Source organism: Magallana gigas, chromosome 5, assembly GCF_963853765.1.
Source record: "Magallana gigas chromosome 5, xbMagGiga1.1, whole genome shotgun sequence".
NCBI classification, from domain to species: Eukaryota; Metazoa; Mollusca; class Bivalvia; order Ostreida; family Ostreidae; genus Magallana; species Magallana gigas.
In genome coordinates this window covers 42,660,670-42,677,271 of record NC_088857.1, presented here as the reverse complement: position 1 = coordinate 42,677,271, position 16,602 = coordinate 42,660,670, and the positions used below count along the sequence as shown (strand labels likewise).

The following is a 16,602-nucleotide window of genomic DNA, read 5'->3' as shown; positions in this document are numbered from 1 at the left end:
ATAACTTTATAATTTACAAGTTATTGTACTGTATGAAAGAAGGCATGGTGATAGTACCGTACAATAAATTTTTAATTATTGTTCAGTGAAAAAAAAGCAAACTTCCACAAAACTTATGCTTTAATCAATTTCATAACAACTCTAAACTCAAATTCTTCTCCATAAACACCCGAACAGCTGCTGAACGTCCTTGTGTAATTTTTAACACAGACAACATAAAATTCAACAAAAAAAAATGAAAAATATACGTTTCGTGTAGTTTAACAACCTATCTGGCTACTAACTATACTTTAAAACTGAAACGTAATGCTGCCTCCGTTTCATTTCTAGATACAGCAATTATTGTATGACTATTAGTCCAACAAATATAACATAAAGGCACTGTTCTGTACTTGTATGCATAATTTGCATACAAAACAACACGTTAAACCTCATATCTATTGCTTTTCTTTTGACAGCAGTTTTGGTTTAAACAAGTCAGTTCAAGAACTGTTTGCATCTTGGTCCTCAAGTTAATGTACAAAATGGCCAAACATACCCCTTAAACACGGCATATATATACTAGCTTTAATATTGCCTTAAATTTTTTTTCACATAAGAAAACACACTACGCAGGTCGAGATTTTCAGCACCTTGTCAGGGTTTTTTTTCGTGAATTCCTTCTTTTTTCTATATATTATTCGGTGCAGGGTTTTTTTTTTATCGAAGATCCGGTTTCTTTATACTTTTCGCTCCCTTATCAAAACACATTATTTATCTCTAGTCGAGCACTCTTTTGTCAAGGCCCACGCCTCCCCATGTGTAAATGGACAAACTCTATTTGTTACATCCCGGAAATACATGTAACTACAAGAGTTATCATTTAATTATGCCTTTTTAGTTCAAATCAAATTTTAAAGGGGTGTAATAAAATAAGTTTAAATCATAATGAAAAGAAAAATGTAAAATCATGCTGTACATAGATATGACGTTATGAATATGATAACCTTTTTTGAAATTGTTGCAAATATTGAGCGTTTTCTGTTCGTTTTTTCGACCAGAAAACATCGTGCGCATTCCTGCAAGCTCCATGTTTTGCTATGATTTGTGTATTGTAATTTTATAAGCAGATCAAACATATATTATACAATTTGACAGTTGGCAAAAATCGGGCATATATTTGGTCTCTTCAAATATATATGTAATTCTTTTCTCTAATTATTACAACAGTATTCCCTTTACCCTTTTACATGTATTTCAAAATCTATAAAGTTCTTTTTTTTTCCATGCATACGTTTACAAGTAGACTATATAACGTTAGCTAGGTCATGCTGTGGTGTATTTCCTCGTTGGCCAGTTCGTTATTCTAATTAACAAGGTACACATTTATACACTTCCGCAATTCTCTTTTTTCCCCTGGAGGCACAAGACACGAACGTGCTCCCGTGTCTTAATTTTTTTCTGTACCACATTGCATACATATAACTCCGAGGTGTTTATACGTGCATCACTTGTCTATTCATGAGAAAATTACAACAATGCTTTTATTCTATTGTGTTTATATATTCATGTGGGCTAAAATGAGTTATTTACAGCAAGCATAAAAAATCATCAATTACAGCAAGGGAAAAAATATATTTTATTTCAGCCTAGTTGGTTGCAGGTAAAGAGAACGGGACGAGTTGTCTTGCTCGTTGGTGCTTTCAGATTACCTCGCCCTTTCCGTAGCTTACCAGGACTAAATATCCGAGATAATCCGAATGCATATAGTCACATGATATTGTTTTCACTTTACTTTCACTTTAGACGGTTGGTATATGTTCTGTATTTTGGAAAGCTATTCAGTAGTACGATTTAGAATATGCTAAGAGAATAAACCTCGAACGAAACCAAAGAGTATTAAATTAAATCAATACTGAAGTAAGCTAAAAAAAAAAAAAAGTCTGAGTGGATATTTGATATTTATGACAAGACCAGCGGAAGACATGTTCGCGATTACGTATTATATGATTATGCATTCAGTGAGTAATGTGGGAAAACGTTGAGGCCTATGCAGTAGTATATTATCAGCCTGATTTACAAGAAAGATTTTCCATCGAAAAAAAAACTTACAAGTAACTAATGTTTATTTATTTAATTATAATATCTGCTTTTTATTTATAGGCATGATATTGTACATATGGGACATCTTTTGTCCCCGCTCAACCAATCCATAAATGATCATATATTTTGGGTGTTGAAAGAGACATTCAGGAAATTGCCCTCATTTGATATTTTAGCTCTGCCTTTTTGAAAAAAAAAAACTTAGCTGCGAGGGTTAATTTTGATAAGCTATATCAAACAGTTATTCTTCATGTTCATTGACATATGATATGTTGATTGAAAATACTAACTTTTACTATTGCATAAAAAAGGTCAGTGTTGTGTAACACTGATTGACCATGTATTTCTTCATCGTTGTGTAAACTGTGTCAGCAAATGTACATTGTGTTTTTACTGTAGGGTTTCAATGTATAAGAAAGGCAACCCGGCCAGCATTTAAAGTATTGTTCAAAGCTTCAGATTTTAATTATATAGAAAGAAACCTTTTCATTAATTAAGCTCATGTTTTAGTCTTTTAAAACTGTTTTATTTTTTATCTGTTTGCCCTCATATTCAGTGGGCATTAAAAAAAATTAGGTTCTTTTAAAAATAGAAAATAGTTTAACCTCTTTAGAATCAGCTGTGATAGGTTGAATTCAGTAGATAACGGAGCAAAATATTTTTATTTAGAGTGATTAAAAACTTTGTACACATGTTTAAATTAAAATAAGTCATTTAAAATATGTTTTATGTTATCTTTAGATTGTTTCAGATTATAATGTATGAGGCATTTACAACTTTGAATGTACATGTAATTGTTCTTTTTTATAGTGAGTACATGTATAATTGAAGTACATACAGTTACTCAGACAATAAGAATTCCCTTTTTTCCAGACCAGCCATGTGCCTCAAAGGCCTATCCTATTTGCCTGTGATCACAATTATTCTAACCCTTGGAACATTCATCTTATCTTACATATTAGCTGTTCTCAAGAAAGATGTCAATGCATATTTTCCATATATAAGGTAAGGTATTTGCATTGTTTATATAATTTATAATTGTTCTAATGCATAATTTAGAAGAGGAGTGATTTAATTAAAAGTGAGGAAAATGAATATTATACGCACTTCAGAGAACATTCAACACAGCATCTATTTGTTAAAAGATTAAATTGATCTATCACATTTGCATCGTATTTATCTGTTAATGTCTGATTGACTGGTAACTGTAATGATGAAATTTATTTTCCACAGTGATACAGGAACAAAAGTTCCAGAGAGTTGTGTATTTGGTCAACTTTTAAATATGGCCTCGGCAATTTGTAAGATAGTTAATTTATATATTAGAATCAATCCAATTTAAAATTTGTAATTTTAATACATTAGCACAGAAATTGTAATTCAATTTCATGTCATGCATCTATTTAAGCCATCTGTACACTGTATGTTCGCTACAAACTGGTGAAGAGTATTGTCCAGCCAGAAGACGATTCCATCTTGAAGCTCAACAAGCATGCCTTCTTTTGGGGGATACTCTCTCCTCTAGGTCTTAGTTTAGTCGCTAATTTTCAGGTACATTGATTTATTTATTGATGAGCTTAAAGAGCAGTTTTCTTGTTATCTATAGATCTCAATATTAAAAACTCAAAAATGATTGTCACATAGTTCAGGATAACCAAGGAGAAACTAACACTTTGATGCTACAAATCGATTTAAAATCACATTTAAACAAGGACTTTTGGCATTTCATATATTTTCTTTTTAAGTATAATTGTAAACCAGTGATAAAGATGGTTATACTTACTAAATGACTAAGCCTGCCTATGTTAAATATATTTATCAATTACATGAGATTTTGAATGACTGGTATGGGCAAAGAAGTAATTGCTACATAATGTAACATTGGAGATTTTTACAAAGTTTTCTTAAATATGAATGAAAGTTACTTTATATCTATACATCTGTGGAGATAATGGTTTGCATTAATTACAAGTTTTTAAATGTTTCAGGAAACATCTGTTGAGATTGTCCATGTAATTGGAGCAACCATGGTGCTGGGATTTGGGGTTGTGTATGAGTTTCTCCAAACAGCCATTTCTTTCCAAATGCACCCTTCCTACAATGGCCTAAGGATCTGTAAAGTCCGGCTGGTGATAAGCATAATATCTGTGATAGGCTTCCTAACAAGTAAGGGGATCCATTTTTACATGTTGAATTCCTGACTCATATTCTGAAGCAAGTTTACTTAGACTAAGATATATAAGGGCCTAAGGAGCAGAGTGGAGCATACTTGTACCTAAGATTACCTTTAAAAGGAGGTTTACCCTCTCCCATAAGTAAAAAAGTACCCTACTCAAGACATTTTTCATAAGCAATCCCATCATAGTTATTTTTTTAAATCCAGTAGTTTGCAGATCAATTTTCCATTTAATTTTTGCACAATTTTGAAACCAAAAAAAGATCTTAAGTTCATGCTGGCATGATGGTAGCGAACATTGCAAATAATTCATAACCTGTATTAGTGGGTTGAGTAAATTTATTCTGCAATGATTGCTACCTTCATAACCCATATGAAACCTCATAGGAAACATGTTATCGTTCCTAATATGTTATGGTTACATGTTGAGAAAATGCTTCAATTTCATGACCACATATTAAGAAATGTTACACAAAGATATTTTGAAATCAGAACCAACAACTCCACAAATAATGTAATTCTAGATAATGTTTACAAATCCATTGTCAAAAGAAGATACAGTACTATTATTTATAATCATTTTCTAATCCTTTTGACTTTTGGATTATACACATCAAATTCCACTCACATATAATACTCTGTAATATTATTGTTGTATGTAAATAAGTAAGTAATATTTTGGTTTGTGCACAACAGGTGCCCAGTATTAGTGTCTGTAAGTATCTTAGGACTACAATAGGACAGGCAATAGAAACCTACACTATAGTGTCACCCTGGGATTAAATCCTTGTATCAATGGTGTCATTCCATAGAAAGACCTAAAGTGATTAAATGTATGAAGTATTTGGAGAGATTAAAGGCTTAATGCTCTTTAAGCATTTATGATTATGTGAAAAATAATCATTGGTTATCTGTACCAAATTACCTGTCTCTAACTTAAACCTCATGCAGGGAAAAGTAAGTCCATGGCCAGACTAATCTGCTATACAACAGTTCAGAAACCAAGCGATTTATCGCCCATCTCTTTACTTGTTTTTGATTAATTCTGCTTTAGTGACGATTTCCAAAAGAAATCTAAATTATTGTAGAAAGTGCTGAAAGTATTTTTTTTTCAAGTCAGAGTTATCTTCCATACTGGAGGGTTGTTGTACTTGAAAGGGAAAAAAATAAAAGAAGTGTTATTCTTAGTGTTAACTTCTAATTTACAAGAATGTCCGATTCATTGTAGTGTGTTTTGTCTGTTCACCACGGTCATGTAGTATTGGTTTCATACATATATGTATATATTATCTACCAGGGGCTCTAAAGGTTCCCGACCATGCCGTTCTTTAAAATACGTATCACCCAAAGACATGTTGTCTAGCTGAACATTTAACCTTCATTGAACTGTCAGTACGGGACTTTGTCTGTGGTGTTTTATGATCGTTGATCAACCAGGGAAGCCAAATTATAAACACGTAACAGTCATGTCCACTAATCCACTAATGTCAGAGATAAATTGGGGATATATGAGCAAGTAATATCGCGGGGGTGTCCAAGATCGATAAAAGGGTCAAGATATTTTTAAGTAGGAACTGTCTTGACTACAACCACTGTCAGGTGTGCCATGTTCTTCGAAATTTTCGGAGGATGCTCAGAATAATTTACTTTCCAGAGAAGAGATGACAAAGGGTAGGCACCTCTGTAACATGGATCTGTATCTGCCGCCACCGCCGCCCCGAATACAGAATATGATTGACATGTACAGCGATTTTTGTTTATAAATTAAACTTTAAGTTTATTGATTTTTAAACTGCTTTCGAAAATTATTAAATATATACATGTATATAATTTTTTTTATTCTCGTTATTTTTTACGATATTCTATTTTAGTCAACTGTCTAATTTGGACAGTTGCTAATCACGGCATACATGGTCTGTGTGTCCCTTTACAGCCCCTTTACACTCAAGTATGCACACATGGAAAGTTGGTCCAATCAGTTTAGATTCGGATTGCGAATTTTAAGTTCCATATTTTGCATTTACTGAAACACAGAAGTTTTTATGGTGTTTACCGGGCTAAACATACTCACCTTTGAATGAGCTTACAGTACGTAATCGATTTCCTAGAAAGATCACGTCAGTGTTTACGCAGAAATTTCATGTGATTTTAAGTGACAATGATAAATGTTTTGTTCATGAAAAACAGCAAGATTTGTAACGCGTAATAATTTTTGAAACAAAAAACCATCTTAAATTGCAATTTCAGTCGGAAAAATAAGTAGACATTTATCTGTGTAATTAAATCAATTGTCTACAAACGCTCTGAGAAGTTGTATGCGCTGTGGCAACGCACAGGAACGGGAAATGAGAAATGGCGATCCCTGTAGGTAACATACCGGATGGCGAGCTGCACTCCTCCTCTCGACGTACTTTGCTTTGTGAACGCTAGCTCATTACGAACTAGGTCTAATATATATTATATAATACGTACAATGTATAAGAGAAACCATAAAGAAGAAATAGGTTTATTATTCTTTTTTTTGGGGGGGGGGGTGTCATGATGATGCCCACACCTTTTGTGCGCAATCGCTGCGTAGATGATTTAACTATCTTTTCCAGATGGTTGTCAATACATGAAAAGCCCATTTGTATACTTTCTTTGCGATTTCTAAACAAATCGAGAAGTCCATAAAATTTCGATATTCTGAGAGAGAAGATTTATAATGTATTTGTTTTGCGGTGAGAATGTTTTCAATATTGCCACATTTTGTGACGATCTGTCAAAGAACGCAAGCCGGGATTTTGCTGATAATTATCCCAACAACCTTTGCACACATTCAACATTTAAACTTTGAAAATATTGGGAAGTGTTCAGTGTTTCCGCTCTCTAACTTTTGAAGGGATGCATATATATATAAAGCTGATATTCTTTATGTAGGTTATTTAAAACAATAAAATACAGATCAAATTCGAATTTAGTTCCGGTTCGATGATTTTTGACAGAGTTCTGCCTCTTGAACTTAGAGAAAAATAGGAATTTCGTAGTTTCCGCTATCTAACTTTTGAAGTGATGCATATGTAAAATTTATATTTCATTTAAAGTTAATTTTTTTGAGAATACAGGTTCCAGCGATGAGTTATGCCTCTTGAACTTAAAAGGATTTTCAGGGTCTGTGGGGGCGTTCGTAGCGTTACGACACATCTACATGTGGTGGGTTTTTCTTTTCTTTCTTCTTTATTATTTTATTTTTTTTGGCGACGTTTGTTCGTTCTTTGAAAGACCGCTTACATTTTCGATCATGGCTTTAGAAAGTTTTAGTTAGAGTCAAAACTTTGATGAGACTGTGTATATTGTGGACACATCTATAAGATTACTGAGAGATCACGACGAAGATTACAAAAACTGTTGAGGGATGTGGATAATTTTTCAACGCTCAGCAGCTATTAACTGTCCGCCGCCTCAGTGTAAAAAAATCAGATAAAATCTAAGAAGTTGATATCTGCGATTTGTCAGATTGATTTGACATGATTAGTACCAGTAATTTTGTTACATGTACATGTACTAGAATGTAAAGGTAGCATTCGTCTTCATTTTGTATTATTGATATATTTTAACCGATTCTTCTTTCTGTTACACAACATTAAACGAAGTTTTATTGTACGACATATTTTAAGATATGAAATTATATGTTCAATTCAATTCCCACCAAGGAATGTTCCATGTGCTTTTACTGATAACAAAATGGCCTTTTTATTTTTGATATGCTGAGTTTGTCACGCTGAATGAACTATGCGCGTTATGTGTGGGGTGGTGATTTTTTAAGAGTTTCTAATAATTCTTATTAAGATAAATGATAGATTTAATGTAGATTCGAGTTTTAAATAGATGTTTGTAATAACAGCACTTAGATCAGTCTACAGGCGGACAAATTATCAAAGATTGCTGGTGCGACCGATATTTGATTTATTTTTTATTTTTGATAATATAAATATAGTTATTAGAAACTTAGAGAATTCTGAACATTGTTTTTACACCAAATCATGTGACACACGAACAACTATGTGAATGTTTTATATCAGTGACACTTATAATTGAAATGCAAAGAATGGGTTACATTAGTTTAAGTTTTTTGAGCCTCTAGGAACACCTGATAAGACTATTTTCCAATCCAATTTCTCACCTGTTTCCGTTCATTCTTCTACAGACAAAACCGAATTCAGATATACGTTGAACCTAATTTGAAGCAACATGTTCATATATCAGGTCAACATGTTCATATCAGGTATCCTTATAGTTGTGCACAGTTACTTCCATACATGTTTGTGGAAGTTATCATTTAAGAAATAGAATAACATACCCGGCTGACACGGGTTATGTATTTTTCTGTTTTATTTGCCACCTTTGCACCTGCAAGAACCACCAAAGAAACCATTTTGTTAAGAAGGCTGGATGTTCATCCAATTACCCATCCAATCTATCTTAAGTTTTGTATATGATTATTTTCTGTATACTATATAGCTGCAGGTCTGAAAAAATTTGGATGGACGACCTCCATCCGAATTTTTTCGGACCAGGAGCTACAGACCTGCAGCTATATAAGATATAATTTAGTATAGAAAAAATTCCAAGTACTAGTGTATTTTAGGTTTAAAATTTGAATATTTTTCTATAACTTTGTATAGAGCCCTCCGTCTGTAAGAAATTAGTCTAGTGTCTTAACATGGCATCAACCATTCATCCCTCTTAAGAAATACATGTAATTGCTGTTTACGACGAAAATTCACCCAAAATTTAGTATTGTCCCTTAATTTGTTCTAGGCACGGCTAGTGCTGTGGTATCAAGGATCCAAGGCCATCCCGAGGATAAACTTCACTGGAAACCCACGGACGGAGTAAGTTGGCTAATATGCTTGTTTTTCAGTCCGGGAAGGGAAGATTCAGTGTTTCTTTATGTGTGATAGAGTCTATTAAAGAGTCGTGCATCAGATGAGACGATAACACTGTCCAAATTGCTATTAAATAAATTGATCACTGCTCCGTAAAACGATCAAATATGAATGTCTTGTAACTAGGTAAACGTTTGAATAATTCTACAAAAGTAGGTGTTGACCCCTATTAAATATAATAAGTTAACACTAATGATTGGTGATAAACTGAATAGATTAAAAAACATAGAGTACATATTTTGCATCGATAATAATCAAACGCTTTTGGTATATTATGAAATACAATACGTGATTTCCAGGGATTTGCAGCGCACATAACCAGTACAATATCGGAATGGGTTACCGCCCTGGCATTTATCGGCTTCTTCTTCACTTTCATCAGCGACTTCCGGAAACTAAATATAAACGTTGAAGCTCAACTGCAGGTTCGTCATTTAGACGAACATTACGTGCCATATGATGACGTCAACGAGGAATCCCGGCTTCTCGTGTAATAGATTGGTTGTTGCATGTATAAGAGTTCGAGATAAATCTCATTAAAGAATCTATGTGCTTAAGCAATATGTATCATTTTACTTTGAATCAATTATTTTTTTTAAAACTTGTTTGATCGAGATTCTGTTGTAGTCTTCAGTGTTATCAATGTATTGTTAGATAAGTAGCGTATAAGTTTCCCCACAGGCTTCAAAGGGGAGATAATGTATATGAGGTGGATTTTTTAAAACGTTCTTTGCCAGACCTGAATGACCAGCATTATTAAAACTTTTTGCGGAAAGTTTTTTTTTCAGTTTTTGTAAAGGACAGTATAGTTACTATTGATACTATAAAACATAGATGAAGTATGTTTTGAGAATATGTTTTCTATGTTAGAGATTAGTTATGGTATGAATCGCATTGAGGATTCATCGTTGATTAAAGTAAAACATATTTAAAAACATATTTAAAATAATAATCATTCTTTTAATTTTTTTTTAAAGTATTATTTGACTTCTTAATACTTAATTTTAGAAATTAAAAAGAGGTATAATTGGGAAAACTCAGCCTGTTTCGAATCCATAGGAGCAGACGGTGATTTTTCAGGTGAGCGATATGGCCCTATGGCCTCAAGTTTAAAGCCAGTGAATGTTTTTTATTCCATGTCTCTCTGAATCTCCATCTTTTATACTGTATTTTCTTTTCTTTTCGTATCTCTCTTTTACTGTGGACATTTCATTTCTACTTTTAAGGAGGTTTTCAATCTGTTTACTTGAATCTGTTGTGTTTGATTTAGTATTACTTACATATACATATTATTACCGTACATTTCAAACTGTTTTTGTTTATTGGTGATCAGTAAATTACCTGTGCATTATTACTTGAATTGTATTTTGTTACTATAAATACAAAGAGTTTATGTGATCGCTTCCTTTTTGGGGCATTGTTGAATTTCAATATTTATATATGTATGCTGTTATAACTCTGTGTTGTATAGTATCAAAATCATCAAATATATTCATAATGAAACATGGAGTAACCATGGTCGAATGACATTGCTATTTAAGAAACAAAATATGAGCAGATTTTGCAGATTTCCGAACATTAAAGATTTTAAGAGTAATTTTTTATCTGTCGTTGTAGTGCAGCTTCGAATAACTAATTCCGCCATGATTGTCTCAATGCCAAATGCTTGCTTGTAAAAAAAATAAATAAAAGATTTCAATTATAATTCATTGTTTTTCTCTGTAAATATTTTCAATTGTACGTATTTTCCAATATTTTTAGCCCAAAATCAATTGCTGAACTAAGAGAGGTAAATCTGAAACGCTACTTGTTTCTATATCGCATTGTCCTTTATGATGAAAGATTTTTATTTTTTTTTTTATAAAATCGAACATTCACTATTAATAAGTGATGGCATAATTCATTAAATTTGACCATCTTATTTTTGAAGGAATGCCAGGTCAAGGTCATTATCGCTTCTCTCAATATTAAGGATAAAAAGTGTATAATAGCTGGGTATAAAACACCTTCTTCTGTTTCAAAACAGTATATACTAGTATACTTCTCTATATGGATTCAAGTTTAATACCATTAACTACAAATTACAGAAAGCACCACCTAAATGAAATGAGATTTGTGCACCGAATTCGATATTTGACCGCCATAACTTTTCAAGATATATCTTGAACTTTTTTTGCCAAGTTATTTCATTAAGTAAATAAATCTTCTATGATTTTCTTGCTTTAAAATTGTGAACTAAAGTTATGCTATCAATAATTAATAGTTTTGTTTAACAAAAACCTGTGGTATTTTCCTACGTCAATATTCCTCCAAATAGTCAACTTGCATTGATGCCTTGATGAGAAAAAATATTTTTTATATTCCGATAGGTCAGGCACTGGACAATACTTCCTTTTCAATGACGTTTGTTCGTTACAAAATTGTAAATTATTTATTTTAAATTTCAACCTGCTGTACCTTTTTTGGAACAATTTAATCCATCAAAGGAATTAATACTAGTAACCGAAAATGAAAAAATAGAATACTGAGTTTAAGTGTATGTGGTAGGAAGGCTAAAGTGAACAATAAAGAAACCAAACTCAAACATTTCTAGCACTTTATGTAAAAGAGAACTGTTGGGTGCTTTCAGGTTAGAGCGTAACGTTCAAAATGCAATCTCAGGGTATGCATGTACATTGTACAAATGTAGGTGCTAGCACGATAGAAAGATCCCTCGCGATTAATGGCATAGGTGCCAAAATGCTTGAAACCAATCACTGTACATGGTATATAGTTACGTCTTAAATGAGTAAAACAATTTTGTTATCAACATGTTAAATCATAATTTATTAACGATTGTTCTACCCAAAAAAAGTGGTACACGGTTAGGTATATTCTCAGTTACCTTTGACTTTACTGCGAGAAGTAAACAGTATTTATTGTTTTCAGAAAATAAAATAACATCTCTAAGGAGATAAGATGCTAGATACATAGTAGAATAAACCTGTGTGACAAAATCACATTAAGAGGCGTGGCGAGTTCACTCATTGATCCATAACAGGGGAATTTTGAATCTTGAAGAAGTTTGATGTCTAAGATATTAAGGATACATACATGTATACAAACAAATCCAATATTTTAGATAAAACTATATTACAACAAAGCAATGAATTATTCTTATGAAATTGTTGTATATTTCCACTTTGAATAATTCCGGTCGGGACAAGTGTAATTACAGAATTGGTTCAAATTCAAAAATCAACATTTTTCTTTGACTTTTGAAATTTCATTTCAATTTCTTTTTTAGATATTTATTCTACAAATGATATTGTTTTGACAATTTTTGCATAGATTAAAAAATATTTCAATTTCAACAAAAATGTAAGGGATTTTTATCCTTATGAATTTATTTGATAAACGATTTCGCCTTTTGTAATACTTAGTTATTGCAATATAAGCTGCAATTTCTATTTCGGAAATTGTTATTTTTTTCTAATCTTTATATCTTCCGCTCGGGGATTTTATAAGCAATGTTTACAAATTAACCAATATATACGTGTAACATATTCTCATGGGAAATGGTAAAGTGTGATTGCAGAGCTCTAATATAGCTCAATATATAATATATTCTAGAATAATTTACATTTTAATGCTTATAAGGAACAAAGTCGTTTTCAAAAAAGTAAGTATTCTTTAAAGAAAAACTGTATGAACAGTACATGAATATTTACTATAATTCATGTATTAATACATATTGTAAAGAGTTAAAGTGTGATATAAAGATCAAAACCATTTAAATATGCAGAAAACAACACATAACTTCTAATGCAAAATTAATAACAAAGGGTCTATATACATGTATAATAATTCTGTGATTCTCCAATAATAATTACATATTTCCATATGCAGTGTGTACCGAACTATTAATGATAACTTCGCTCTAGTAGGGATCCACCTTAATTTTAAACTCTTTTTTTTACGTTTTTTTTTTTTTTGTACTTTTCATTCAATTTCAGAGAGTACATGAGATGTATATTATGAAACAAAATCAAACATGCATATTATACAACAATTATGAAATAATTATAAGGAGGTACAAATTTCTTATATCTTATATATTTTAACAAGCATGAAAATGTGAGTACATGTGTATTATAATTGAAAGGTGAAATGTAACCTGCTAAATAAATTTAATGAGATGGTTACAAGAAAAAAATTACAAGAATAGTAATGGAAATTTATATATATGCACAGGACTACTGTGTATTATCGACTGTTCTTTTGTAAATTGCAAACACTTTAATGAGATATTTTCCACACAAAAGTATGTCCTTTTTCATTTTGTTCAGATAATGGTGTGGCTGGGTTTTCATCTAATAGATGTGTCTAAATTGACGTCACATATCGTAATATGTTGGTAAAAGTTGTAAACGGCGTGGAGCAGATACTAATACAATTCGGTTTCTACATTTTGGTTTTAGATAAATGACAGTTACATGCAGAATTACGTTAGTAGCACGATTTGAAGCAAAAGGAAATGTTCGTATATAATAGAGCTGTGATATTATTTATGATAATTAACTATTTACATTTTACGTGCCTATTTGCAACCATTTTATCTTCTCTGAAAAAAAATTCAAACAAATTATAAACAATTAAAGTGCTGTGTATGTGCTGTTTAATGTTAAGTAGTGTTATCATTATGCTACTAGTATTCTATTTAAATATTCGGAGAAATCAAATTTCACGTCAAAATGTATTTACGGTTATTATATGAATTTATCCGTCTTACAGAATAATCTTTATAAGTTTTTGATAATTGTATCATAGATACTTTAAAGATAGATACTTTTACAGTAAATAGCCCAAAAAAATGATTAATTATATCATGGAATTGCATATTATCATGGAATAGTTGTGCGTTAAAAATGCCTTTAAATCAATATTAAGTTAATATTCTGCCTATTGTTAAGTCAACTTGAGAAACATTTAGTTGCAAATGATAGGCTAACATTCAGTTTGTGAAAAATTAGCACGAGTCGATTTGGGTATAAATTCGTTTATAAACTGTCGAAAAAATTACCAGTTGCATGTACGGTACAAGAACTTTGCAAGAATATTTAACTTTTGTTTGAAAATTATCATACCTGGTATATATCTTTTGGATTTTAATTCTTACAATTTAAAGTTACTGCATATTCTTAATAAAGAACACATATTGAAATATCTACTGAACATTTTTCATTCCAATAACATTCTCATGAATGAGACGAATTCTAGAAACCTTTCTTTGAATTCCGAAATAATTCTGAAGCCTTTCCTCCGTTCTTCTCCTCATATGAATTTAATAAACAACAGTAGCAAAGCAAGTTTTTTTTTATTCACAATAACACATTTCGCTATCGAAACTTGCGTTGTATTCTTTTCATTCACAGAAATATTCCTTACTTTTGAACTTCAGGAATATTTCGGTCAAACCATTAAAGAAAACGGGAATTAAGATATTTGGTTGAAATTTATAACCATCTGAAATTGCATTAGACTGTCTCTCTGTATACCTACTTGTATATAACACACATTACGGAATATAAAACCCATAAAATGCAATATGGTTGGAACGTGTTACTCTGTGATCTCTGCTTTTATCGATTCACGCTAGTACAGAATACCCTTGCAAAACCACTCACACCTTGTAGCATAATCGCTTCGCATTAGAAGTTAGTTCATAGAATTAATGTTCATTTACATTTATTAAAAAAAGAAAGTTGATATGATGTGGAGTTATTATTGCGTTTCATACGCGGTTCCGATGTAATGTGCACATAACATGTTCGCTAGATTATGCAGTACCCTTTCCCGCCGCGCGCTCTCCACAAGAGCCAGTCAAAATTACTCCGCTTCGACGCTGGAGAGTTTTGATAAAAATGAAAATGCATATTAGATGTTGATTAAATTCAATTACTTTCACAGCTGGGTTTCGGGGTATAAGATTTGATACGGAATAGTTAGACTGTGTTTACTTCGAGTTTCAGGCCATGTGGTTTGTCGTTGCGAGCACTTTTCTTCTTTCTTTCTCAGTACTTCTGTTTTTGCTGTACTGTCTGGTATTTGGTGTTCCCTTTATTCTTTTGCTCGGAGAATGTAATGCATTTTAGTATACGACATGTCAAGCGCAAACTGTATAATGCTGTAGTCGGTGTCTCCGTGTTGATCATTGCATTATCTATGCCGAATATTTTGCTCAGAGAGAGAGAGAGAGAGAGAGAGAGAGAGAGAGAGAGTATAAGTCCCTAATACAAACTTATGTCATTATGCAATAAAATCAAATATTCACCTCACCATTGACCCCCCCCCCCCCCCCCGAAAAAATCATGCACACGACAGTTAAGTTGTCTGCAACATGTTGAACTCTGTCCGTTGGGAATAAATTTTGTTTCAACGTTTAATTTAATCTCAGGTTGAAGAAAGATTTTAAATGAACTGTTGATCTTCTTTTTCCAATGTAAGACGTTTTTCGCATTCATAACTAATGATGTTGTGAATATATATGCCAGTTGCAACCGAAAATAAAAGAGAAATTTTCATTTTTGAAAATTACTTAATGTTTTGAAAGTTATTCGTTATAAACCAAACGGACAAATTTTGGTAACTATTAGTTTTATCATTTGTCATAAATTTATTTCCATTATTAAATAGCATTCTGTTTGATATCTGCTACTTGTACTTTAATATGTTGTAGAAAGAAATAATGAGATGGATTTAAAACAAGATCAAAAGTCTCTTAATAATGAGTTTGAATGTAAAAAAAAAATTACCATGAGAGCAAAGAACTAAAGTTTAATTCAGATTAATAAAATAAAAACTTCCGTAGATTTCAAAATAACATTATCAAAATCAACCATTTCCTTTAAACAGCGATCGCTCTGATGAGTCTTTGAATGAGAAAAAATCTTGGCATCATTTCTTATCATTAAAGATTGAAAAATTCAATTACGTATATACTTTTCCAGCCATTGGCGTCGATTTGCTTTTAAGTGAATTGCATGGTGTCTTGCTTCTATCTGTGTATCATATAGATTAGATCATAAATAACGCAAGGTTAAAGTGGTTCCTCATTAGCACCTATAAGCATCTAATACAGTGACGGATTGCGCGAGAGTAAAGTGGCGTTTAGCCGAGGTTTAGGGTATGGTCAACGTGTAAAGCGCCTGGTTTCGCGGATTAGCCAATATGGCATCGCAATATTGACATTACGTCACAAGCGCGCCAAAAATTACCTTCTGCGGGGGAAGTATCAAGCAACTGCATTATATTTTATGCAAACATATTCACACATGTCGAAAGTGGTGGGTCGGTTTGTGGTCCTGACATAGCAGAATATCTCCGGGTAGGGATCTTTGCAGACGTGTCAAGGTTTTCATTCTGTTCTGGGCCCAT

The 16,602-nt window shown here is 32.1% G+C and overlaps 1 protein-coding gene across 3 annotated transcripts; it reads left to right on the top strand.

Moving 5' to 3' along the window:
* The first annotated feature begins 1,643 nt into the window (after positions 1-1,643).
* On the top strand, positions 1,644-10,888 carry LOC105337066 (DNA damage-regulated autophagy modulator protein 2). Of its 3 annotated transcripts, none has more exons than XM_011441641.4 (7): positions 1,644-1,788; positions 2,956-3,087; positions 3,316-3,383; positions 3,491-3,633; positions 4,071-4,248; positions 9,059-9,132; positions 9,486-10,888. In XM_011441641.4, exons 1-7 carry the CDS (start codon positions 1,754-1,756, stop codon positions 9,678-9,680), a joined length of 825 nt encoding a protein of 274 aa, XP_011439943.3. In that variant the 5' UTR covers positions 1,644-1,753; the 3' UTR covers positions 9,681-10,888. The 3 variants fall into 3 exon arrangements, with proteins under 3 accessions (XP_011439943.3, XP_065941670.1, XP_011439951.3); XM_066085598.1 differs by lacking the exon at positions 1,644-1,788 and adding an exon at positions 1,795-1,978; XM_011441649.4 differs by lacking the exon at positions 1,644-1,788 and adding an exon at positions 1,795-2,093.
* Positions 10,889-16,602: the final 5,714 nt, after the last annotated feature.

What these genes read in the sequence shown, in the direction of transcription:
- LOC105337066 (XM_011441649.4), top strand. Translation starts at nt 2,008, where the DNA reads ATGTGGGAAAACGTTGAGGCCTATGCAGTAGTATATTATCAGCCTGAT. An exon ending in GCATATTTTCCATATATAAG is followed by an intron (nt 3,088 to 3,315) that starts GTAAGGTATTTG and finishes TATTTTCCACAG; the next exon opens with TGATACAGGAACAAAAGTTC. An exon ending in TGTGATAGGCTTCCTAACAA is followed by an intron (nt 4,249 to 9,058) that starts GTAAGGGGATCC and finishes AATTTGTTCTAG; the next exon opens with GCACGGCTAGTGCTGTGGTA.